General features: G+C 57.0%; 2 protein-coding genes across 8 annotated transcripts; both read right to left on the reverse strand.

Moving 5' to 3' along the window:
• Positions 1-1,258: 1,258 nt before the first annotated feature.
• On the reverse strand, positions 1,259-9,030 carry SSH3 (slingshot protein phosphatase 3). 2 transcript variants are annotated; one of them, XM_036326470.1, is made up of 14 exons: positions 8,773-9,030; positions 8,302-8,339; positions 7,536-7,763; positions 6,534-6,652; positions 6,384-6,455; positions 5,975-6,040; positions 5,676-5,864; positions 5,495-5,588; positions 5,127-5,255; positions 4,997-5,043; positions 4,219-4,365; positions 3,827-4,027; positions 3,464-3,743; positions 1,259-2,094 (listed from the first exon to the last, which is right to left on the reverse strand). In XM_036326470.1, the coding sequence occupies exons 3-14, from the start codon at positions 7,572-7,574 to the stop codon at positions 1,798-1,800; spliced, it is 1,680 nt and encodes a 559-aa protein (XP_036182363.1). In that variant the 5' UTR covers positions 7,575-7,763; positions 8,302-8,339; positions 8,773-9,030; the 3' UTR covers positions 1,259-1,797. The 2 variants fall into 2 exon arrangements, with proteins under 2 accessions (XP_036182363.1, XP_036182362.1); XM_036326469.1 differs by having other exon boundaries at positions 7,536-7,767.
• An 849-nt stretch (positions 9,031-9,879) lies between these two features.
• On the reverse strand, positions 9,880-22,334 carry ANKRD13D (ankyrin repeat domain 13D). 6 transcript variants are annotated; one of them, XM_036326471.1, is made up of 15 exons: positions 22,059-22,333; positions 21,323-21,458; positions 21,093-21,217; positions 20,066-20,111; positions 19,840-19,983; positions 19,449-19,638; positions 13,172-13,238; positions 12,696-12,777; positions 12,417-12,478; positions 12,190-12,320; positions 11,226-11,383; positions 10,982-11,098; positions 10,736-10,899; positions 10,567-10,658; positions 9,880-10,254 (listed from the first exon to the last, which is right to left on the reverse strand). In XM_036326471.1, the coding sequence occupies exons 1-15, from the start codon at positions 22,146-22,148 to the stop codon at positions 10,041-10,043; spliced, it is 1,818 nt and encodes a 605-aa protein (XP_036182364.1). In that variant the 5' UTR covers positions 22,149-22,333; the 3' UTR covers positions 9,880-10,040. The 6 variants fall into 6 exon arrangements, with proteins under 6 accessions (XP_036182364.1, XP_036182368.1, XP_036182369.1 ...); XM_036326475.1 differs by having other exon boundaries at positions 21,093-21,209; positions 22,059-22,331; XM_036326476.1 differs by lacking the exon at positions 22,059-22,333 and adding an exon at positions 21,921-21,940 and having other exon boundaries at positions 21,093-21,209.
• Between the last annotated feature and the right edge of the window lie 586 nt (positions 22,335-22,920).

Genomic DNA, 22,920 nt, shown 5'->3' on the forward strand with positions numbered 1-22,920 from the left:
TCAGTGGATGGAGCTTCAGCCTGCGGACTGAAGGGTACCAGGTTCAATTCCAGCCAAGGGCACATGCCTGGGTTGCGGGCTTGATCCCCAGTAGGGGGCGTGCAGGAGGCAGCCAATCAATGATTCTTTCTCATCATCGATGTTTGTATCTCTCCTTCTCCCTTCCTCTCTGAAATCAATAAAGAAATATATTAAAAAACAAAACCAAAACAAAACTGGGCATCAGGTCTCAAATCAATGAAAACACTTGGCAGCTTCTACCTGAGGCTTGCTTTGAGGGAAGGAGTTGCACACCCACCCACCCCCAACCAAAGGAGTGTGTTACAGGACAGAGAATGTGATCTTGGAAAGGGGCTGCAGGTGACAACGATGGAGCCACTTTCTCGTCTTGAACACGACAACTAAGCAGCAGGAACCCCTAGGCCGAAGGGGAAGGCAGTCACAGGCTGGCTTGGAAAATCGGACTCTCTTGCCCGTAGCAGGAAAAGGGTTCTCAGGACCCAGAGTGTGCTCGAGAACTAGCACCCGGTCCAAAAGGAGCCTTAATTTTTGGAACAGGCTCGGTCCTGTCCAGGCAGGTGTTGGCCGCCTCCACTTCCTCATGAGTAACTCCCTTCAGCTGTCCCAGCAGAGCCAAGCACCTGCTGCCCGACCCACCAGAGGGGGGCGTGGGCAGCGAGCATTTACCTAGGCCCTGCCTGAGGAGATGAGGAGACAACGCTGGCCTCCCTCCTTTCCCATTCTCCCTCCCACCCCACCCCAACACGCACATCTCGAGACACCCGGGAACTGTGAGGAGATGGGGAGGGAGTAAAAAGAGGCCAGACTCCTTGTGTAACCACAGAAGAATTGGACTGACAGTAGGTGGCTTCATCAAAAAATCAAAAATAATATGAAAATGTTTTTTTTATTTCTAAGTACAAAGTCAGATACTATCAAGACTATGAAAAACTGGCCAGAGGCTGTGAAGGACAAAAAGTGGACTCTCTTTGGCCTGGTGCCCTGTGTCCCACGGCCTGGCCACGGGAGGGAGGGGGTGTTGGGGGAGGGGTTGGAAGGGGCTGTAGGCTGAGTGAGGGAGGCCAACCTGCCAGCCCCATCAGAGGGCCCAGCTCTCTGCTCCTCAGAGCTTCCCAGGACTGGGGACTGAGGACTGAGGTTACTCTAGACCAGTGATTCTCAACCTTCTGGCCCTTTAAATACAGTTCCTCATGTTGTGACCCAACCATAAAATTATTCTCGTTGCTACTTCATAACTGTCATGTTGCTACTGTTAAGGATCGTCATGTAAATATCTGATATGCAGGATGGTCTTAGGCGACCCCTGTGAAAGGGTCGTTCAACCGCCAAAGGGGTCTCGACCCACAGGTTGAGAACCGCTGCCCCAGACTTTTGGAGGCCACTGGTTCTCCGGCCTAGAGGGCCCCAGGAAAGAAGGGGGCAGAGATGAGGCAGACAGGAGTGGGTGAGGGAGGGAGCATGAGGGAGCACTGGGGAACTGCTTTATTCCATGGCTGCAAGTGTTTCGGGCAGCGGTTGACAATGCCCCCCAAAGCACCGTCATTCTCTCTACTATATCCCCAATTGCAGAGAAAGTCTTGAGCCCTTGGACAGGTGGACATGGGTCTGAGATTTAAGGCTGTAGAAGCTGAGGCTGTAGTGAAGGGGGCCTGGAACCTCCTGGGGAGGAGCTAAGAGGAGTGCAGACAAGCTGACGGGAGTGAGGAGTGCTCATCCCAGGAGCTGTATGCAGGCACCTCTATTAGTGTCTAAGGGGGCACAGGCATGTGTGAGGGCTCAGGCCTCGCCCTCCTCCCCACTGCCATCCACGCTGGCCTGCCTCACCACCTTCCTGAGCCTGGGTGTGGAGGAATAGCCAGCCTCCCTCTGCTCCTGCTCCTGCTTTTGCTCTTGCTCCTGGAAGGCCCGAGTCCGGCTGGCCACTAGGGCGGCGCTGTTGAGAGCAACCACAGACTGGCGGGACTTCAGGGCAGGCCAAGGCCCCTTGCAGACCCGCCTGCCTCCCTTGGCCTTTGAGAACTGAAGAAAGGGCTGTGGAGGGTCTTCATCTGAGGATTCACTTGAAGAGAAAACCTGGAAGGGGAAAGTAGAAGCAAAAAGGGCATAAAGCACAGAGCCTGGAAAAGGGTGGGTGCAGACTGTTTGTTGACTGAATACTAAAAAACTGAGCTACTCACGAGACATTCCCTCCCCCTAGGAGGGAAGACCCATCCCAGCCCTACTGCCCTTGCTCCTCAGCCCTCACCTGTCTAAGCTTTCTGGCCCCAGAAGCCCTCCTTAGCTTCCCTGCACCTGCCATGTCATGGAGGCCCCCCACTTCCTCATCTTGCCCCCCTCTGCCTTTTTTTGATTTATTTGAGAGAGAGAGATAGACATTGATTTGTTGTTCCACTTATTTATGCATTCATTAGTTGTTTTTTAAAAATTTTTTTATTGATTTCAGAGAAGAAGGGAGAGGGAGAGAGAGATAGAAAAATCAATGATAAGAGAGAATCATTGATTGGCTGCCTTCTGCACACCTGCACTGGGGACAGAGCCTGCAACCTTGGCATGTGCCCTTGACCAGAATTGAACCTGAAACCCTTCAGTCCACAGGCCGACGCTCTACCCACTGAGCCAAACCGGCTAGGGCGCATTAGTTGATTCTTGTATGTGTCCTGGCCAGGGATTGAACCCACCACCTTGGTGTGTTGAGACAATGCTCTAACCAACTGAGCTACCCAGCCAGGGCCCCCCCTCTGCCTTTAGACAGTCATTTGTGAAACACATTCCAGTGCCAGGGCCCTGAGCTGGGTGTGGAGTGAGGACAGCCTGCCTTTAGGACCACCCACACCCATCCATCCACCTTTCCTCCTTCCCCATTCTTCCACACCCAGTACCACCTCCTCCAGGAGGCTTTCCCAGATGTTCCCTCCCTCTATGAGATGAGCCCTCCTTCCTCCAGCTCAGCCAGGACTTCGGTCGCATCAGTGCTGTAGCCCCTCTGCACCTCCTTTAATATGCTGCCTCTCAGATTTGGGAAGGGCTGCCAAGATCATCTTACCCACCCCCATGGAGGGACAGCAGTCAGTGTCTAGCTCCTGGTCTAGGGAGGATGCTTACTGCACAGCTGGGCAGCCCTGCCCCTTAGGAAGCAAGTCCTTTTGCCAGGCTGAGAGCCGCCTGCAGCCTGCAGCCCGGGCTCACTCCCAAGGAGACCCCTGGATGCCTTGGTCCCACAACTGCTCCTCAGCTCCCATGGGAGCAGCACTCCCCTGCCCGCACCAGGCCTCTGATGCTCTGAGGAGACCAAAGAGAACTGCCCGGGTATGGTCCCCAAGCTCGGGCACCCCTTGCTCAGGGCTGGAAGTGGAGCACCAATCCTCCATCCCCCCGCCACCTGCCCCCTCCTCTGGGTCCCAACCCTGCCTCAGCCTGGGCGCCTTCCTTAGCCCAGCCTCACCTCTGGCAGGTCATCAGCCCCGGAGGCGGAGGCGCTTTCCAGCTCTGAGGGGGGCTCCAGGAGGCTGATGGACCTCATGACCCCGCGGAGGTTGATGCGGGGCCTTGGTCCAGGCTCTTCTCTTGGGGATGCCTGGCTTTCCACCAACCCCATGGCCATCGCCTCCCCACTGCCCCCTGGTTCTGGCGGGAACAGTGGGAAGGGTGTAGAGACCTCAGGGGCCGGGGACTCCTCTGGGGAGACCCCACCCACTTTCTGCTCCCAGACATGGCTCTGCCGGCTGTGAGGAGATGGCCCTGAGTCAGCTCGGAGCGACCCAGCAGCCATCCCCAGCACCCCGTCCCCCTGTCCTCCACTCTGTACCTGGCAGTCAGGATGCCCTGGTAGGTCTGCAGCTGGCGCAGGAAGCCTGGGTTGGGGCGGGCGATGGGCCGGAGCTCCTGCACGTGGCGCAGAGCCTGCTCCAGGCTCCAGCCGTACTGCTTCATGGCATAAGCTACCACCGTGGCCGCCGAGCGGCTGACACCCATCTTGCAGTGGACCAGCACTCGGGTGCCCTGCGCTCTGTGGAGGCAGGACAGGTTAGCCCCTTCCTGTCCCCTGGCTGTGAGGGGCCCTGCAGTATTGGGGGGGAGGGGCGGCAGTCAGCAGACAGACTCACTGCCCAGGCAGAGGGGGGAGGAAGCAGCCAGGAGGAGGGCATGGGCGCTCTTGAAGCTGGCGTTGGGCAGGCCGTGAGGTTGGGGACACCTGACCTTGCGGCCTCCACAAAGCGGTGTGTCTCCTTCCAGTGAGGCAGCAGCTGGGCGGACTCTTCGTCCCAGAGGCGCACATTGTGGTAGGTGAAGCGCTCGGGGTAGAAGTTGTCGATCTCCCGGGCCATGTTCAGGATATGACTGACCCTGCGGCAGGGAGTGCGAGGTGAGGCTAACAGGGCCAGCGGCTCCAGGATCCTTGGCCAGGGGACCTAGCGGGCCTGGGCGTTTCCGTTTAGTTCTCAGTTCTGAGTCAGGTGGGGGTGGCTCGGTTATGATGGGAGGAGGTGATGGCTGTGGCCCCGAGCCCATCATTTCACCCCACTGGGCATGTGTACCCTCTAGTCCAGGTAGCTGCTGGGCTTGACTGCAGCCCTGGGCCTTCTGTTAGTCTCAGAAGTCAGTCTGAGAACAACTGCTGAGCTAAGCTGAGATTGGGAGGGTCTGCAGCAGCTGGGTGACGGGCCATAACTGGTGGACAATTGATAGGAACTTATGGGAGCCGGCAGCCAGGTCCCCCCAGGAGAGGGGCACTTCCAGCCCCCTTGACAGCACGGGGAGGGAGAAGAGCGGGCCAGGGAGCCACAGCAAGCCGGCAAGGTGGTGGTTCTGGTCTGGCCAAGACCACGCTGAGGGGCACGGCCCCAGGCACGGAGTTGGAAGCTGAGTTAGCAGCTGCTGAGGGGCGTCTGGGGGTTCTGACCAGGTGGCCCCTTGAGGGGAGGCCAGGCAAGGGGGGTGACAGGCTACGGGCAGTCCTGGGGGGCTCGGAACCTACCTGTTTCTCTGCAGCTCTTCCAGGTTCGCTGCATTCCACTCCGAGCCCTGCGGACAGGGAGAGGGGCATCATTCTTCCCCCGCCGCAGCGGCTGCAGCTGTCCCACTCCCGCCCTCACCCCGCAGCTCACCAGGTAGAGGTGGGGGAAGATGCGGGAGGCCCGGTCCCGCTGCGCCATGAGCAGCAGCATCTGGTTATCGATGAAGTCGCGGTACTGCTGGAGAGGGTGGCCCAGGCGCAGCTCCAGGGCCTGGCGGATCTGCAGGCAGGAAGGACAGGAGAGGTTCCTGATGCCCCACCCTTCCCTCCAGGCTTCTGGGGACGGTACCCGTCCCGTCCCATCTATTCAAGGAGCCGAGGCCACGCATCCGGGACTGGCTCAGGACAGGAGAGCTGGGTGGGGAGACTCCAAGGGGAGGAGAACGCTGGCTCCCAGCCCGCGGGTTCCGCCCCCCCCATCCGAGCCCCGCTTCCTCCCAGGCCCCGCACCCCGCCCACCTCTTTGGAAGTGATGCTGTCCAGGTCACTGGTGTCCAATACCTTCCATAGCTCGGCCCGGATTGCCTGCTCCATCTGCTCCTGTTCCAAGGGCCTGGGAGCCGAGCCCATCAGTCCGGGGGCCCCTTCGCTGCTTTGCCATGACTCCCCCCGCCCCCTTTCCTCCCTTCCCTGTACTGACCGGCCAGGCTCCGCACTGGGAGGCCGCAGAGACTCCAGGTCAGCCATGGCCATCCACTCGTTGAGGCAGCTCTGGTCCGAGCTCAGTCTGTCCTGGTAGTGGCTGGCCCAGGTGAGGGCACTGCCCCCTGGCACAAGACCACTGCCCAGAGCCGCCTCACACGCCTGGTGCAATACCTGGAGTGTGGCCCTGGGACAGAAGAGAGGCTGGGTCACACTGTCCTCCCTGCTGCCCCTCCCCGGACCCTGCAGCCGTCTCTGAGGAGAGGCCCGCTGAGGCTGGACTACCCCAGCTCTTACCACATGGTCTGGATGGAGATTGGCTTGAAGATTCGACTCTGCCCACCGGACGTCACACTGAAGCCCCTGAGGGAGAGCAGGGAGGAGTGGAACCCCACTCCGGGCCCCGGGACAGAGCCCCTGAGAGGCGCACCCACTAGACACCTCATGAGGCTGGTCCTCAGAATATGTACACATTTGAGCTTCAAAATAAGCCCCCTTTGCCAGATCTGAGGCAGCTGAGGCCCAGAGAAGTTAGGTGACTTGCCCAGGACCACACAGTAAATCTGAGGTCGAGCTGAGAGTAGGCCCAGGCCTCAGACACCCAGCCTGGAGTTCCGCAGCAGCTCCCCAGGGCCCCACCTCTCCATCATATGCATCACACCCTCTGCCTCTCTCCTTTCACCGCCCTCCAGTTGCCATCTCTTACCCATCTCCATCTAGGTACACCTGCGTGTCACTCCAAAGAGGCAGGACCAGGCCCAGGGTGCAGCTGTAGGAGCTGGCAGGACAGAGGGAAAGCCGTTGTCCCCCAGCACCTCACTTCCTCGCCCCCCTCCCTTCCTCTCCCTGCTCCCACCTGCTATCGGGGAAGTCCACTCCCAGGAGGACTGTCTCATCCTGGCTCGCGGGGTCTCTTGTGGAAACTACCAGCAGGTAGCGGAGCCGAGGGGGTCGTGCTGCCTCCAGCTGGGCTGCCTGGGGGACGTGGGAAGAGAGAATCCCAGGTCATAGGCCCCGAGGACCCTGCCCACCTCACCAGGACACACACCTGGGCCTAGAACAGACCGCTGTCTGCTCCCTCCATGCCACCCCCTTCTTCCCAGACCTCAGGTCAGTGGTTACATTCCAGGGGTTCCCAACTTTTGAATTTTATGGTCTAACAAAATGTTTTAAAAGATTTTCCTTAAAGGGTGTGTGTGTGGAAAAAGGGGAGAAGGGACCTGACAAAGGTTGCCCATTTTTTATTTTTGCCCGGGAAGGAGGTTTAAAATAAACCCTTTCACTTGCCATTACCATCATTTCATTCAAGAGATATTTCTTACCAAAGAAATAGGAAGGACACAATCTCACCATAAAAGACGGTGTTTCCGTGGAGTAAATTCAGTTCTACACAAGACTGGCTGCACCTTCTCTTTCTCCTTTTGCTGTAGTGAGATGTCCCACAGGCACCTGGGGACTAGTCCTCGCACTCCCACCTGTGTCCCACCACCCACGGGCCCTCCAGCTCCTGGTGGGCGCTCGGCAGGCTCCCTGAGCACCGGCCCACTATGGGCAGCTCCCACTGTTAGGAAGGTCTTGCTGTGGTTGCACAGAAGCCTGTCCCTGTGTAATCCCAGCTCTTGGGCCTAACTGGGCCCTACAGGCTCATGCAGAACAAACCTCCCTGTCCTTTCCCAGCCCTCCAGACACCTGCAGATAGGCTCTCCCTGTTAAACAACCCGGCTGTCAGGGATTAGTAAACCTTCACTCCCCAGAGTGCCCCTCACACCACTGCTCCCAGAGACACACCGGCTCCATTCTGCCCTCCCTCCTCCCACCCCAGGAAGGACTCTCGTCCCCCTCCAAGAGGGCCCCTCACCAGGCGAATGTCGTCCTGCGGCCTCAGCAGCTCCACCATGAGGAGGAGGTGCTGACTCTGCTCCTGCTTCTGGGGACTCTGGGGCCCATGCCCATCGTCTGTCTGGTCCGCGTGGAGCTGCTCTTCGCCCGAGGCTTCCTCCGCAGGCCGAGGGCCGGGCTCAGCTGCATCTCCACTGTCCCCTCCGTCCTGCAGTCCCAGGACAGCCCCATGGAGCACTGCAAAGCTCTGCCTGGCAGGGCAGGGGGAACCGTTTTGGCCTGTTGTACCTCTCAGGACAGGGGCACATCAGAATCACCATTACAACGGGCGTTGGGCCCATCGGGGCTGCGTCAGCAGGTAGGGAGTGTGGAGACCTGAGAACGTGAATTTCCAACGAGTGCCCTGGGGGTGTGGCCCCCACACTCTGTGGCCCCCAACCTGAGCGTTGCTCCCTTTTTCTTTCCACCCGCCTAACTCGAAGGACACTGTGAACTTGACGGGGACCCAGGATCCTCAGGCCCTGTCCTCCCATCTTGCCCTTGGGCTTGTGGCCACTAGTCTGGCATAATGGGTGAAGGAACGCCACACGATCCGGGAAAGATGAAAGCAAAGGCGAAGCGCCAGCCAGCCATGCCCCCGGCAGCACTGCCCCACAGATCCGGTGGTCGGCTTGGGCTGCGGGCCCTCCAGGAGGGCAGCGGCTGGCGCCCATACAGACCCGCTGCCCATCACATCCATCCCCTGAGCTCGGGATGGAGGCATCTGTGCTGCGGGAGGCGCTCACCTTCGCTGGAGCCGGCTCCGCCGCCTGGAGGCCTGGTCCTGCGGGGAAAGCAGCAGCCCCCAGCGCGGAGTTAGGGGGTGCTGGGCTGGGGGAACCCGCCCCCCCACCGACCCCCCAACCCTGCGGGGAGTGGAACCAGAAAAGGTGTCAGATACCCCTCCTGCCCCAGTCTCCCCCCCACCGGAGGACTGGGGGAGCCCGGCCAGGCCAGGTAGGGCAGCAGGGGGTACAGGTGGGCGGGGTGCTAGCGTTTGGCCCACATCGGGGCCACGGAGATGGGCCTCCACCGGCTGGTCTGGCGCTCAGAGCTCCGTCTTGCCGGGGTCACAGTTCCGGGGGTCTCCAGCCCCCCCACCCCAGCTGAGACCTCGGGTCCCCCTCCCACACCTCCAGCCCCGTCGGCAGGACGCGCTCCCCGGGCCCCGCTGGCAGCCAGCTCCGCGGGCGGGACCGCAGCAAAGCCAGACTCACCGAGGGCCCCACCGGCGTGGAGTGGCCGCTGGCCGGGGGCGAGCGGCTCACTGTGACCAGCGCCATGGGGTCAGGCAGGGGCACTGGGCCGGCACCAGGCACGGAGCCCGCCCACGGCCACACGGACAGTCCCTGCCCAGCAGGACCAGGAAGGAGAGACCAGAGCCACCCGGCCTGGCACCTCCTCGGGGGCGGCCCTTAAAGGGCCAGGCGCCCGTCCAGCCCGGCCTGCGCAGCCGGCACCGCCGGGCCGCCGCCCCACCCCGCCCCGCCGGCCTCCCGGTGCGGCCCGCCTCGCCCCCGCCTCCCGAGCGCGGTGGAGGCGGAGCCGGGGGCGGAGCGCAGGTGAGGAGCCGGCGGCCGCGGAGCAGGGGAGGTTCGGCCCCTCCTCCCGGGAAGCGCCCCAGCCCGGTCCTCCCCGCCCCGCCCAGTTAGGGCACCTGGACTCTGCTTTGGGCCTCGAAGGTTCTGTTACGCAGCCAAGGTGGGTCCCGGGGAAGGCCGGACTGGGGGGCACAGGTCTCAGAGAGGATCGGACACCGCGGGTCTTAAGTTGGGGGCCCCCCAAACATCTTCCTCCTGCCGGCTGGCCCTCATGCTCCCACCCTGCGAGAATCGCTGGAGACAGGCTCGTGGGGGTCCTCAGCCCCCCCCCCCCCAGGTGAGCGGGGTGGGGCTGAGCGGGTGCAGAGGGAAGTGACTTGTCCATAGAATGTGTCGGGGTCAGAGCAGGAGCGCAGGCCTGGGGTGCAGGGGGCTCTGGCCGGGAGTGGAGTCTGCAGGCTCCGTGTTGCCCCCTCGACAGGAGCACGAGTGGGTCCTGGGGAAGCCAGGCTGGTGGCAGGAGGAGCCTGGGTCTTCGGGAGGTGGCACAGGGCTCAGGGAATTTTTGAGGCACCTACTCTGGACGGGTACTTGGCACACGCTGGCTCCCTTCGTCCTCCCTCCCGCGGCCCTGGCGGGTAGAACGTGGTCTCACTTTACAGCCGAGCAAACGAGCGAACGGAGGCTCAGAGCGGCTAACGCCACGGCCAAGATCTGGACCCAGGTCTGACGCCATCACCCAGTGTCTCCCCTCAGCTCCCGCCCAACTGAGCACAGCAAGCCTGCCGCTGAAGGTCTCTTTATTTCCATCTTGGTCTCCCAGGCAAGCCCATCCCCGGGGCTCCAGGCCCCAAATCAGCAGCAGACAGTTTATAAATAAATAAGTTACAAAAGCGGGTGGGGGGTGGCCCGGACAGCCCTCCCGGGGGCTGGGCAGCCAGCGCTCAGTGTTCTGTGAGCGAGAGCCGCAGGATCCGCTGCAAGTCTTCCTCCTCCTGCTGCCCTCGCCGCTCCCGCTCCTCCTGCTCCCGCGAGGACAACTCCAGGGCCAGACGAAGCTGCTCCTCAAAGCTTGCGGGGGTCGGGGCCAGGGGTGTCCTGTGAGGGGATCCCGGGCCCCTGGGCTCTGTGGACATCTGCAGGCTTTCCTGGAGGGCCCTTCAAGGACAGGTGTGAGGGGGAGCAGGCAGGTGAGCACCAAGGCTGGGGGTGGAGGCCAAGGGCTGGGACATGGCTTTGAAGGACAAGGACCAGGACGGGGTGGCTGGGTCCTGGGAGATCAGAGAGAAGAGACAGGGTGGGGCCCGGTCTTCCCATCCCACATGCCGCCTTCGGTGCTGGGGAGTGATGCTCATGGCAGGTGGTCCTGGGACAAGCACCTCCCTGCTACCACCCCCACCAGCCAAGGACCTCATGGCCCAGAAGCAGGGCAGGGCTGAGACGTGGACTGGTAGGTCCCAGAACACTCACCGCTCCAGCTGAAGCTGCTCCTCATAGGCCATGGCTCGGGGCGGAGGGTGGGTGCCAGGCCTGGTGTTGGTCAGGGCTTCCCAGACAGTCACCTGCAGCAGCCAGAGCCCAGAGCTGTCATCTCTGCCACCCCTGCCCAGACCCAGGCCCCGCCCTGCCCGCACCCCACCTGCTCCGCCTCTGTGCCTGCCTCAAGCAGGCTCTGCTGGATGGCGAACTGCAGCAGGTCGTCGTCCTCGTCGCGGAGGGGCTCGCTGCGCTCTGCGCCCAGCACGCTGTACCCCTCAGGCACCTCGAACACCGAGGGGTCCACCTCGCATGGGAAAGGGCTCCCTGGGGTGACAGAGGGGCCACACTCAGCCCCCAGGACTCACACCCCAGCAAGTCGTGCGGCCCCCTCCTTCTAGAGCAGTACCTGAAGCTGGGACAGCAGAGCCAGGGGCTGGCACCCACACCGAGCTCAGAGGCTCGTCACAGCCGCACAGGTTGCTGAAGGTGATGCGGGCATTGAGCACATGGAAAAGGGGAATCTCTGTGAGGAGACAGCCAAGCCTGAGCCACTGTGGCCATAGACCCACCTGTGCCTGGCCCCTGTGGCCACATCCACCCCACTCCCTGCAGCTGCCTGAGGCCTCCCTGCTTCCCCACCACCCTCTCACCTATCTTGACTGGGAAGCCCGGTGGGAGGCGAAGGGTGATGAAGTCCCGCAGCTTGGCAAAGTGAGCGTTGCTGATGGCCATCAGGTCAATGATGGGTGTCACCTGGTCACCCAGGGAGAGCGGGTGCTCCTCGCTCAGCCACAGTGTTGCCTTGAATCTGCCCAGCCAACCACAGGACGTGGGTCTAGGAACCTCTGGTGGCCCCTCTCCTAAAGCCCACCCACTGCGGACACCTGCCTGTACTCCGGCCTTCTGCCTGGCCTGGGTTCCCCCTTCTCTCCTCAGCGGCCCCTGCCTGCTTCCTCCAGGAGCTTGTGACCTTCTGGTCCTATGGCCCGAGCTGCCCCCAGACCCTGGGCCCAGGCTGGAGCCTATGGTAGTTTGTGCCAGCTCAGCTCGTCTAGGTGAGGGCAAGGCTGGGCTGCTGGCTTCAGTCTGAGCCTGGTCTACAGCCCTGACCACCTCCTCAGCCCACAGGTGGCCAGCACAGCCCACAGGTCAGGACTGCTGGGGTCCAAATGCACTGGGCGGCTGAGAGAGGTTCCTGGGACAGTGCTGGGCCCGTCATGAGCTCTATGTCACGCGCATCAGACCCTCATAGTGCCCAAGTGTGACTTCTCAGCTACTGAGAAGACCAGACTCCGGGAGAGGAAGATGGTTCCCTGGGCCATGAAGCCAGGAGGTGGTAGAGCTTTGGGCCCTTTCCACTCTGCTCTGAAGCTGGCTCCAGCAAGTGCCATTACATTTCATAGAGAACCATACATGGGTGGTGCTGCCCGCTCATTCATTTGCTCATTCACCAAAGAGGAGTGACCAGTCCTCTGGGCCAAGTCCCAGGCAGGATGTGAGTGAGTGGATCCCCTCCTCTGGTAGGCCCATGTGCGACAGGAGTCTGTTAGAGCTCAGGGGAACCAGGCAGGGTCCCTGTCATCGACAGAAGTCCCAGTTAGCCCCGGACCTCACCTCTGTACTTTGCTGGACATCTCGATGGGGCGGCCGATGTTCCGTGACTCCAGGCTGAAGTTGGGGTCAAAGTATTCATCGGGGGAAATGGCTGTGGGGTTGGTGGGGCTGGCTGCCTGCTGCACAGGAACCTGGTGGGCCCCAGGACCCCGCTTAGCGCTCAGGACAGCACCTGCCTGGCCCTGCCCAGCGGTCGGTCCCAGCCCCCGCCCCCAGCCCTGGCTCACCCCATTGTGGGAGGAGTGCTGCTGGGCCATCCCGAGGAAGGACTGGAACGGAGTCTTCCCCCCTAAGGAGACGGGTGGGAGCCCATGAAGGGACTTTAGGCCACTGCCCCCAGGTTGCCCCCACCCACCGTCCACCCTGGGAGCCTCCTGTCAAGTGGAAGACAGAGCCGACGGGGGTGGGGTGACCCCTCAGCTTGTCCCGGATACTCTGGCCCCCCTAGACCAGGGTGACCCCACCACATGGTGTGACTGGGCAGCAGCAGGCGCACCTGGGTTTACCTTTGCTCCTCGACTTGTCCTGATCAGAGAGGTGCTCCGTGCGTGTGCGTGTCACCAGCTCCACATTCATGGCGCTGTACACCTGGGGAGCAGGGGGGTTACGGGGGAGCTGGGGGCTCCGAGCCTGTTCCCCACACTCAGCCTCACCAGCACGGGACCCAAGTCCTGTCCCCAGGACAGATGAGAGCTCGCTCCCCACAGTGGAGGAGATGGCAGGGGCTAAACCCTAGGAAGTCACTAATAACAGGAAAATGGTCTGCTTTCGTCTCAGTAACTTGGGTGGGGGGCCCGTGATGTGGGTGACCTCTACGTGTCAGCAGGGGGCTGGGTGGTTGGGCCCCATTGAGCTCCCAGGGCTGCGCAGGCTTCCAGAGCCCACCGGCTCCTCTGTCTCTCCCTCCATATGGGTGGATGAGGAGAAGGAGTGGAGTCCCGGGCCTTGTCCTGCCCCAGCCCCCACCACTAGCCTCTCCTGCCTTGGCCTCGTAGCCGCTAACGGTTTCCATCTTCTCAGACCGCCAGCCCCAGATACCACATTTGTTCCTGAAACAGACCAAACAGGAGTTCATGAGGCCCCGCACCCCCCAACCCTGGCCAAAGCCTTCCCTTCCAAAGACTCCCTCCAATCAGCCTCTCACTGTGAAACATGCAGGGACCTGGAAGAGGCTGCCTGGACAGCTGGGACAACTGAACAAGGACTGGGGACTGGAAAGTACTGAGGAATTACTGTTCATTTTGTTAGGTCGGATAATAGTGTTGGGTTGGGTTTAAAAACATCCTTATGTGTTAGAGTCAGGTGCAAAGGCATTTACTGCTGAAATGATATGCCATCTGGGACGTACTTTAAAACAGCCCTGGGGGGGGGGGGGGGGGGGGGAAGGATAGATTCAACAAGATTGGCAAAATGTTTAATAAATGTTGAACTTGGGTGATGAGCATATCATACTATTCTCTCTTCTTTCATAAATATTTGAAATTTTCCATAATAAAAAGTTGAAAATGAAAGTATATCTGATTCAACAATAATAGTTGGGACTTCAATATCTCCCTTTCAATAATGGAGAGAATGAGCAGGCAGAAGGTCAACAAGGAAATAGAAGACTTGAACAACACCATAAACTAGACTAAACAGACTTCCTTAGAACACTCCACCCAACAACAGAATACACATTCTTCTGCACATGGGATATTCTTCAGGACAGACCACATGCCAGGCCATAAAAGAAGCCGCAATAAAATGTAAAGGGCAGAAATCACAGTGTGTGTCCTCCCACCACAATGGAATGAAACTAGAATTCAGTAACAGAAAAAAGATTTGGGAAACTCACAAATATATGGAAAGCAAACAACACACTCCTAAATAGCCAAAGGATCAAAGAATAAATCAAAAGGGAAATCAGGGAATACTTTGAGATGGATGGAAATGAAAGTTTTGACACAACATATCAAAACTTATGGGACACAGTTAAAGTAGAGATTAGAGGGAAATTCTTTTTTTTTTTTTTTTTTTAAATATATTTTATTGATTTTTTACAGAGAGGAAGGGAGAGAGATAGAGAGTCAGAAACATCGATGAGAGAGAAACATCGATCAGCTGCCTCCTGCACATCTCCCACTGGGGATATGCCCACAACCCAGGCACATGCTCTTGACCGGAATCGAACCCGGGACTCTTCAGTCCGCAGGCCGACGCTCTATCCACTGAGCCAAACCGGTTTCGGCTAGAGGGAAATTCTTAACTATGAATGACTATATTAAGAAAGAAGAAATCTCAAATCAATAATCTAACCTTCCATATTAAGATACTGGAGAAAGAGCCCAGTAAACCCACAACAAGCAGACGGAAGGAAATAATAAACATTAGAGTGAAAATTAATGAAATACAGAATAGAAAAACAATAGAGAAAGTAAACGAAAAGATAGTTCTTTGAAAAGATCAACACAATTGACAAACCTTTAGCTAGATTGGCCAAGAAAACAGACAAGACTCAAATTACTCAACTCAGAAATAAAAAAGGGGCCATTGTTACTGACATTACAGAAGTAAGGATTATAAAAGCATACAAATGAATAACTGTTCCCAAACAAATTATATAATTTAGATGAAATGGACAAAGCCTAAAGGGACAAAAACTACCAAAACAAATTTTTCAAAAATCTAATAGACTTGTAACAAGTAAAGAGATTGAAGTGGCAATACAATAACTACCCACAGAAAAGTCCCGGCCCAGATGGCTTCACTAATGAATTCCCACCAAACATTTAAAGAATTAATACCGCCTGGCTGGCGTAGCTCAGTGGCTGAGCGTCGAGGCTACGGTTCAATTCCCGCGTTGTGGGCTCGATCCCCAGCGTGGGCCCTGCGGAAGGCAGCCAATCAGTGATTCTATCATTGATGTTTCTATCTCTCTTTCCCTCTCCCTTCATCTCTGAAATCACCCGAGGATATTTTTCCATTGATTTTTTAGAGAGAGTGGAAGACAGAGAAATAGCGATGTGAAAGAAACACATCGATTGGTTGCATCCTGACCAGGGCCCAGGCCAGGGAGGATCCTGCCACCGAGGTGCGTGCCTTTGACCGGAATCAAACCCAGGACCCCTCAGTCCGCAGGCCGACACTCTATCCACTGAGCCAAACCGGCCAGGTAACACTGCCTAACTTATCCTATGAGGAATTTTTCGCCCAGATACTAAAATCAGACAAAGATATCACAAGAAAAAACTACAGACCAATATTCTTTATTAATATGAATATAAAATACTAGCCAACCAAATCTAGCAATATATGAAAAGAATCATACACCACGACCAAGTGGACTGTACCAGACCAGCGGTTCTCAGCCTGTGGGTCGCGACCCCTTTGGCGGTCGAACGACCCTTTCACAGGGGTCGCCTAAGACCATCCTGCATATCAGATATTTACATGACGATTCATAACAGTAGCAACATGACAGTTATGAAGTAGCAACGAAAATAATTTTATGGTTGGGTCACAACATGAGGAACTGTATTTAAAGGGCCAGAAGGTTGAGAACCACTGGTACCAGAGGAATATAAGGTTGATTCAACATCTAAAAATCAATTGATGTAACATATATCAATAGAATTTTTTAAAGTTACATGATCATATCAATAGACACAGAAAAAAGCATCTGACAAAATTCAAGCCCTTTCATAATAAAAACACCTAACAAAGGAGAAATAAAAGGAAACTTCCTCAACTTGATAAAGGGCACCCACAACTAACATCACTCTTAACGGTGGAGGACTGAATGCTTTTTCCCCAGGGTCAGAAACAAGACAGAGATGTCTGCTCCTGCCACTTCCATTCAACATTTTACTGGAGATTCTAGCCCAAGCAATTACACAAGAAAAATAAATTAAAAATAAACAGGTTGGATAAAAAGAAATAATACTAACTCTATTAAATGATGACATGATCTTACATATAAAAATCATAAGAAATCCACTAAAAGTCCATTACAACTAAAAAATGAGTTTGAGATGAGCAAGGCTGCAGAATACACGATCAATACACAAAGATCAACTGTATCTATATAATAAAAGCATAATATGCTCATTAGACCGATGTCCTTCTGGACATCCTTCCTTCCAGACAAAGCCACAGCAGGCAGGGGCCACGGCAGAGGCGGCAAAGGCCCCCAGCTGCGGTGGTGGCAGGTGGGGGCCAGGGCCAAGGCCCTTGACGATTTCATGCATCGAGCCTCTAGTTTTTATATATTTGCAATTAAAAAATGTAATAAAGAAAACAATTCCATTTATAATAGCATCAAAAAGAATAAAATACTTAAATTTATCAAAAGAAGTGCAAAAGGTATATAGGTGATCCTTGAACAATGTAGGGGTTAGTGGTGCCTACTCCCATGCAATTGAAAATCTGTATCTTCCAACTCCCCCCAAAATTAACTACAGTTGGCCCTTTGCATCCATGGAGTCAACCAACTGCGGTTGGGAATTCGCAGCTGGGAAGCCATGGTTGAAATTCAAATCAGAATCCCATCTGACTTCTTTGTAGAAACTGACAAGCTGAATTGGGAATTCATATGAAATTACAAGGGAATCAGAATGCCCAAAGTAATCCCGAGAAAGAAGAACAAAGCCAGAAGACTCACACTTTCCAATTTTAAAACTTACTACGAAGCAATATCAATTAAGGCAGGGTGGCACTGGGACAAAGACACATCTATAGATCATGGAATAGTGTAGAGAGTCTAGAAATAGACCCATACATCTATGGTCAGTTGATTTTCCACAGGGGATGTCACACCATTCAATGGAGGGAAATAACAGTTTTTTTAGCAAATCATGCTGGTACAACTGAATCGTCACAGGCAAAAGAATGGAATTGAACCCACCATATATAAATATTAACTCAAAATGGATCAAAGACCGTTTGTAAGAGCAAAAACTATAAAACTTTAAAAAGAAAATATAGGGGGAAATCTTCATGACCTTGGTTGGATTTGGCAAAGTATTGTTTGATATGAAACAAAAAGTACAAGCAACAAAAGGAAAAACAGGTAAACTAGACTTCATAAAAATTAAAAACTTTTGTGCTTCACCCTGGCCGGTGTGGCTCGGTTGGGTGTCATCCTGTGCAACAAAGGGTTGCTGGTTCAATTCCCAGTCGGGGCAAATGACCAGGTTCCGGGCTCAGTCCCGGTGGGGGGCGTACGGGAGGCAGCCAATTGATGTTGCGCTCACACATCAATGTTTCTCTTCCTTCCTCTCTCTCTAAAAATCAATAAACTATTCTTTAAAAACAAACAAACAGCCCTGGCTGGTTTGGCTCAGTGGATAGAGCGTCACGTTGGCCGGTGGACTGAAGGGTCCTGGATTCAATTCTGGTCAAGGGCACATGCCCAGGTTGCGAGCTTGATCCCCAGCGGGGGCATGCAGGAGGCAACCGAGCAATGATACTCTGTCATCACTGATGCTTCTCTCTCTCTTTCCATCTCCCTTCCTCTCTGAAATCAATAAAAATATATTTTAAAAAATAAAAAATAAAATAAAAATGCTGCCACTGATACCATCTTTATAGGTTTTTAAAAATAAAAACAAACAAATATAAAACTTTTGTGCTTCAAAGTACACCATCAAGAAAGTGAAAAGAACCCACAGGATAAGAGAAAATATTTGCAAATCATGTATCTGATAAGGGACTTATAACTAGAATTTGTAAAAAGAACTCTTACAACTAAATAATAAAAAGATAACCCAATTTTTTAAATGTGCAAAGAATCTAAAGAGACACTTCTCCAAAGAAGATATACAAATGGCCAAAAAGCACATGAAATGATGCTCAACACCATTAGTCACTAGGGAAATGCAAATCAAACCACAGTGAGATACTACTTCACACCCAATAGGATGGTTAAAATCCAAAAATAAATAAGTGAACAGTAAGTGTTAAGTGAGGATGTGGAGAAATTAGAGTCCTCATACACCACTGGCAGGAATAGAAAATGCTAGTCCCTTCGGTAAACAGCCTGGCAGTTCTCCAATTACACATCCAGCTACCACATGACCCAGCAATTCTACCCTAGGTGTATATACCCAACAAAAATAAAAACATATGTCCAGACAAATATTTGTGCTGCTGTTTATAGCAGCATTTTTCGTAAGAGTCAAAAGGTAGAAATAATCAGAATGTCAATGGACGAATGACTAAACAAAATGTGGTATATTCATACAACCTATTCAGCCATAAAAAATGATGCAGCTTTATGCTACAACTTGGATGAACCTTGAGGACATTGTGCTACGTGAAAAAAGCCAGTTACAAAAATCTACATATCGCCCTGGCTGGTTTGGCTCAGTGGATAGAGCATCAGCCTGCGGACTGAAGGGTCCCAGGTTCAATTCCGGTCAAGGGCAGATGCCGGGGTTGTGGGCTTGGTCCCCAGCGTGGGGTGTGCAGGAGGCAGCTGATCGATGATTCTCTCTCATCATTGATGTTTCTCTCTCTCCCTCTCCCTTCCTCTTTGAAGTCAATAAAAATTTATTTTTAAAAAAATCAACATATCATAGGAAATGTCCAGAATAGGCAAATCTATAAAGATCAGTAGTTGCTTAGTGCTAGGGGAGGGAATAAGGGGGTGGGAATTAATAGGTAAAAGATATAGGGTTTCTTCTGAGATGATAAAATGTCCTAAAATTAACTGTGGTGATGGTTGCATATCTGTGAATGCACTAAAAACCATTGAATTGCTGTACACTTGAAATAGGTGAACTGGATGGTATATGAAAATTATATCTTAATAAAACAGTTTGGTTTTTCTTTTAGGTGTTTCTGAAGTCTGTTGTTAGAACTGGGGCATGTGTTGTCACAGAAATACACTCTGGCCGGAAGAGTCAGGTTCCTAGGCTGCCCACAAAGGCCTCTGGCCCAGACACAGCTATACTACTGAGGAGCCAACTTCGGTGCAAACAGCTGTCCTGAACCACAGCCCAAATTCTTGTTTTTATGGGAAAACATGCGAGGTCAGGAGTCAAGAAACTGGGGACACCCTGACCTAGCCTCTTCCCCAGGAAGTCAGCTGCCAGTACAGACAGGTGCAGGCTTAAAGGTTGCCACAGGATGCTTAGGTGACCAATCTTCGGGGGACACTGGGCCTGCAGTGACCGCCCCCCCCCCTCATCTGAGTAGCCTCTGCAAGTGGCTCAGCCTCCCAGAGACCTGCACCAGGAGCCTCAAGGGTGCTGCCCGCAGTGTGGCCAGACCCAACTCACCTCTCAAAAGCCACATTTCGAGTGTCCAGGTGGGTGGAGACGATGGGAGAGGTGAGGCGACTGGCCACGTGCTCCTCACTTGGCCGCATGGCGGCCAGCAGCACTTCCGGCTCAGGAGGGGCCAGCCCCAGCGTCTCCGTGTGCACCACCTGCCGGTCATGGTCCACTTCCATCACCAGGGCTCCTGCCTCTGCCAGTGGGATGCAAGAGGGGAGTAAATCAGTGCCAGGCCCGAGGCAGTGGATGGGGACCCATCATGACGCCCTCAGCCACCTGCCCCTCCGCCCCGAACCTCCATTTCCACACCTGGAGAGTGGAAAGAAAGGACAGCACTGTCTTCACAAGCCACAGGAGCATCTCCGGCGCCCGCGGCGAGTCCCCCAGAGCTCACCCTGGCCCTTGAAGATGAAGCTCCTCCGGCCACGCTGCCAGGTCATGTGCTCGAAGCCCAGGAGGCTGGTGTCCACCCGCAGGCTCTCACCCCGCTTCCACACACGGTACACGTCACTCGGGCACATCTTGGACACGAGGGGCACTGCAGGGGGCACAGAGGTCACCAGGGTTCTTTCCTTAAGGTCCCACCCCAGGCCCCTTGGAGCCGAGCAGTCCCCACTCACCCCAGCTGGTAAACTCCCACTTCATCTCCACGTAGAAATCAGGGGCCTGAGAGAGATCAGAGCTCCGGTCAGGGCCCTGCCTAGTTCTGGGGCCAGTGGGCCTGGGCAGCTCCTTGTCTGCAGCCCCGTTCTGGGAGCCGCGCCCTTCAGCAAGTCCTGATGCATTGCCATGGCCCTGCTATGCCCCCATCACAACCAAACCCCACCCAGGAAACGGTGGGCCACGTGGTGCCCTAAAAAGGCCTTCAGCAATCAAACTGTAAGATCTGAGGGCCAGGCTCAACCTCGCTGCTGGCGTGCTGGGCGGGGGTGGGGGGGGGGTGGGGGGGGGGGCCTCCGAGGGAGCTCCTGGCTGCTGTGGATCCCAGAATCCTCATCTGTAAACGGAGCACAAGGACCCCCTCTGGGCCTGCCCCTGGGATGGGGGAAGGAGGTAGTGCGCTCCCTCAACCCCCCTCCTCCCCGGGTGCTTGGAGAAGGGCAGACAGGTATTCTAGAAGCGCAGGCCACATCCGTGGAGTTGGATGAAATCCTCCCTCCAGAAAAATCTGCATTCACCAGGGAGCCCATGGTCTAAAGCTCTGCTGAGATTTCTGGCAGTAGGAGACCCTAATGCCGGTAAGGGCTTTCCTTCCAAAAGACCCGCTCTTGTCCCTGTGGGCCTGTACTCCTCTCTTTCCTCCGCGACGCTGGGCTGGGGTCATAAGAGAGGGACTTCGGGGGTGAGGGCATGCGCTGGGGAGTGGGAGCGGCCGGGGAGAGGTCAATGGGGGGAAAAGGAGACATATGTAATACTTTAAACAATAAAGAATTTAAATAAAAAATAATCAGAGATCTCGATAGACACAAAAAGAGAGAGAGAGGCACTTCGTCGGCAGTGTTGGGAAAGCATGCTGCACAAGCTGGGTGCCCTTCCCAGGCCAGGCCAGGCCAGGCACGTGTGACCCGGTGACCGCCATGCAGCCTGCCAGCCCCCTGCCATGGCTCTCCACCCCTCTTACTGGCCACACCTCTGTGTCCTCTGTACCTGGCGGAGTTTGTTGAGCAATTCCGGAATGCCAGCCAGTCTCTGCTTGGCCCTCTGGTAGTCCCGGTACTGGAGCACCACTTGCACCATCTCAGGGTCCCCAGTGCTGACCGCCTCCTGCAGGACTGGGGTCACCAAGCTGCTGAAGGGTGCTCTCGCCACGGCCCCAGGTCTGGTCACTCACCAACCCCATGTCACCCTCAAGGAAGCCCGTTTGCCCGCTGCAGTACCTGCCCAGCCCTGGCAGCTCTCTTTGCCCACGTTGGCATTGTGTCGGAGGAGGACTCTCACGGACTCCAGGTTCCCCAGGGAAACGGCCAGCTCCAGCGGGGTGCGCCCGCGGGGGTCCTCCTGTTCAATGTCATGCTGGGGGAGAGGGGACACTCAGCAGGGGGCAAGGGGAGAGAGGCAGGGGCAAGAGGACCACTGGGCTGGACGGCGCTGGGAGCCGCTATATGGGAAATAAGCAGGCGGACAGGCGGTGGAAATGGCAGAGGGCGCACCTCCTTGTCTCTGCAGGGACCGGGAAAGGGCAGGTGGGAAGGGCCTGCCCGCCTCTCCTGTGCTTTGCCAGGGATAGAGCTGTGGGCCCAGTGGGGGGCCTGGTCAGGCAGAGGTAGAGCTGCGGCTGTCAAGACCTTGGGCCGGCCTGGGGACCAGGACCGGGTTGCTCCATCTCAGCCTGGCTCAGGGGCGGCCGTGGCGAGAGATGAGGGGCTGGGTGCAGTGCGGAGCGGGGACACGGGCGAGGCGGGCGAGGCGGGCGAGGCGGGCGAGGCTCGGCGCTGGGAGCCGAGCCCAGAGGCTCAAGCGAGAGGGGCAGGTCACCTGGGCTTCCATCGGCCCCGGGGAAGGTGAGCAGGGAGGCGGCTGCGGCGCCGAGCGGGGACGGGAGGCCTCCGGGATGGAGGCCAGGGCTTTGGGTGCGGAGCCCCGAGGACGGCCCGGGTGCCCGGCGGGCCTCACCTGGCGGCTGTGCAGCGCGGCCTCCAGTTCGCGGTGCCGGTTCGCCCAGACGAGCCGGTGCAGCGGGAAGGTGGGGCCCGGGCCGGCCATGCTGGGCCTCAGCGCCGCATCCCGGGCGGGCGGGCGGGCGGGCGTGGCGAGGGCGGCCCGGTCCTGCCTCTGCTCGGAGCCTGGCGCGGCCCGCTCGCCTCGCGTCCTCACGGCGCCCCGGCGACACCACCGCAGCCCCCGACCCCGCGCCTCCGCGGCAGTGGCGGCAGTGGCAGCAGCGGCGGCGCAGGTGGCGGGGAGGGCGGGCCGGGGGCGGGGCTGAGCCGGGGCGGGGCGTCGGGCCGCGCGCCCCCTCGCCACCCGCAGCCATGGCAACCGCAGCCGAGCCCGCGCGCGGAGGTCCGGCGGCCGCGCTGCCCGGCGCCGGTGGCCAGTGCGCGCGCCGGGGAGAAGCCCGGTCCGGCCTCTGCGCAAAGAGGGTCTGCGGAGGGCGGTCCGGAAGGCGGGGCCTGGCTGCAGCTCCGCCCGCCGCCTGCAGGGGGCGCCCCAGCCCAGCGTAGACCCCTTCTGGCGGGTCCCGCAGGGGAAGGAGGGCGCCCGGGGGTGGGGCGTCTCGGCGAGGGGCGGGGACTGGGACCCCGGGACGTGCGCGCGCAGCGGGCTGCCCTTATGCTACGCGTGGGTTATCGTATTTCGCCGGCAGTCCTGCTGGGCCCGGTCCCCTTCCTTCCCCCACCCGCCTCCCGCTCCCGCCTTACCACCCCCGGCCACTGTAGGGTGGCCAGCTGAGCGTGAAGCAGGGACCTGGGCCCGGGTCTGGAGGTGGCTGCACCGCAGGACTGGGTCCGGCCATGCAGGGGGCGGCCCCCAG

The sequence above is a fragment of the Myotis myotis genome, unplaced genomic scaffold (genome assembly GCF_014108235.1).
Source record: "Myotis myotis isolate mMyoMyo1 unplaced genomic scaffold, mMyoMyo1.p scaffold_m19_p_10, whole genome shotgun sequence".
Taxonomy (NCBI): Eukaryota; Metazoa; Chordata; class Mammalia; order Chiroptera; family Vespertilionidae; genus Myotis; species Myotis myotis.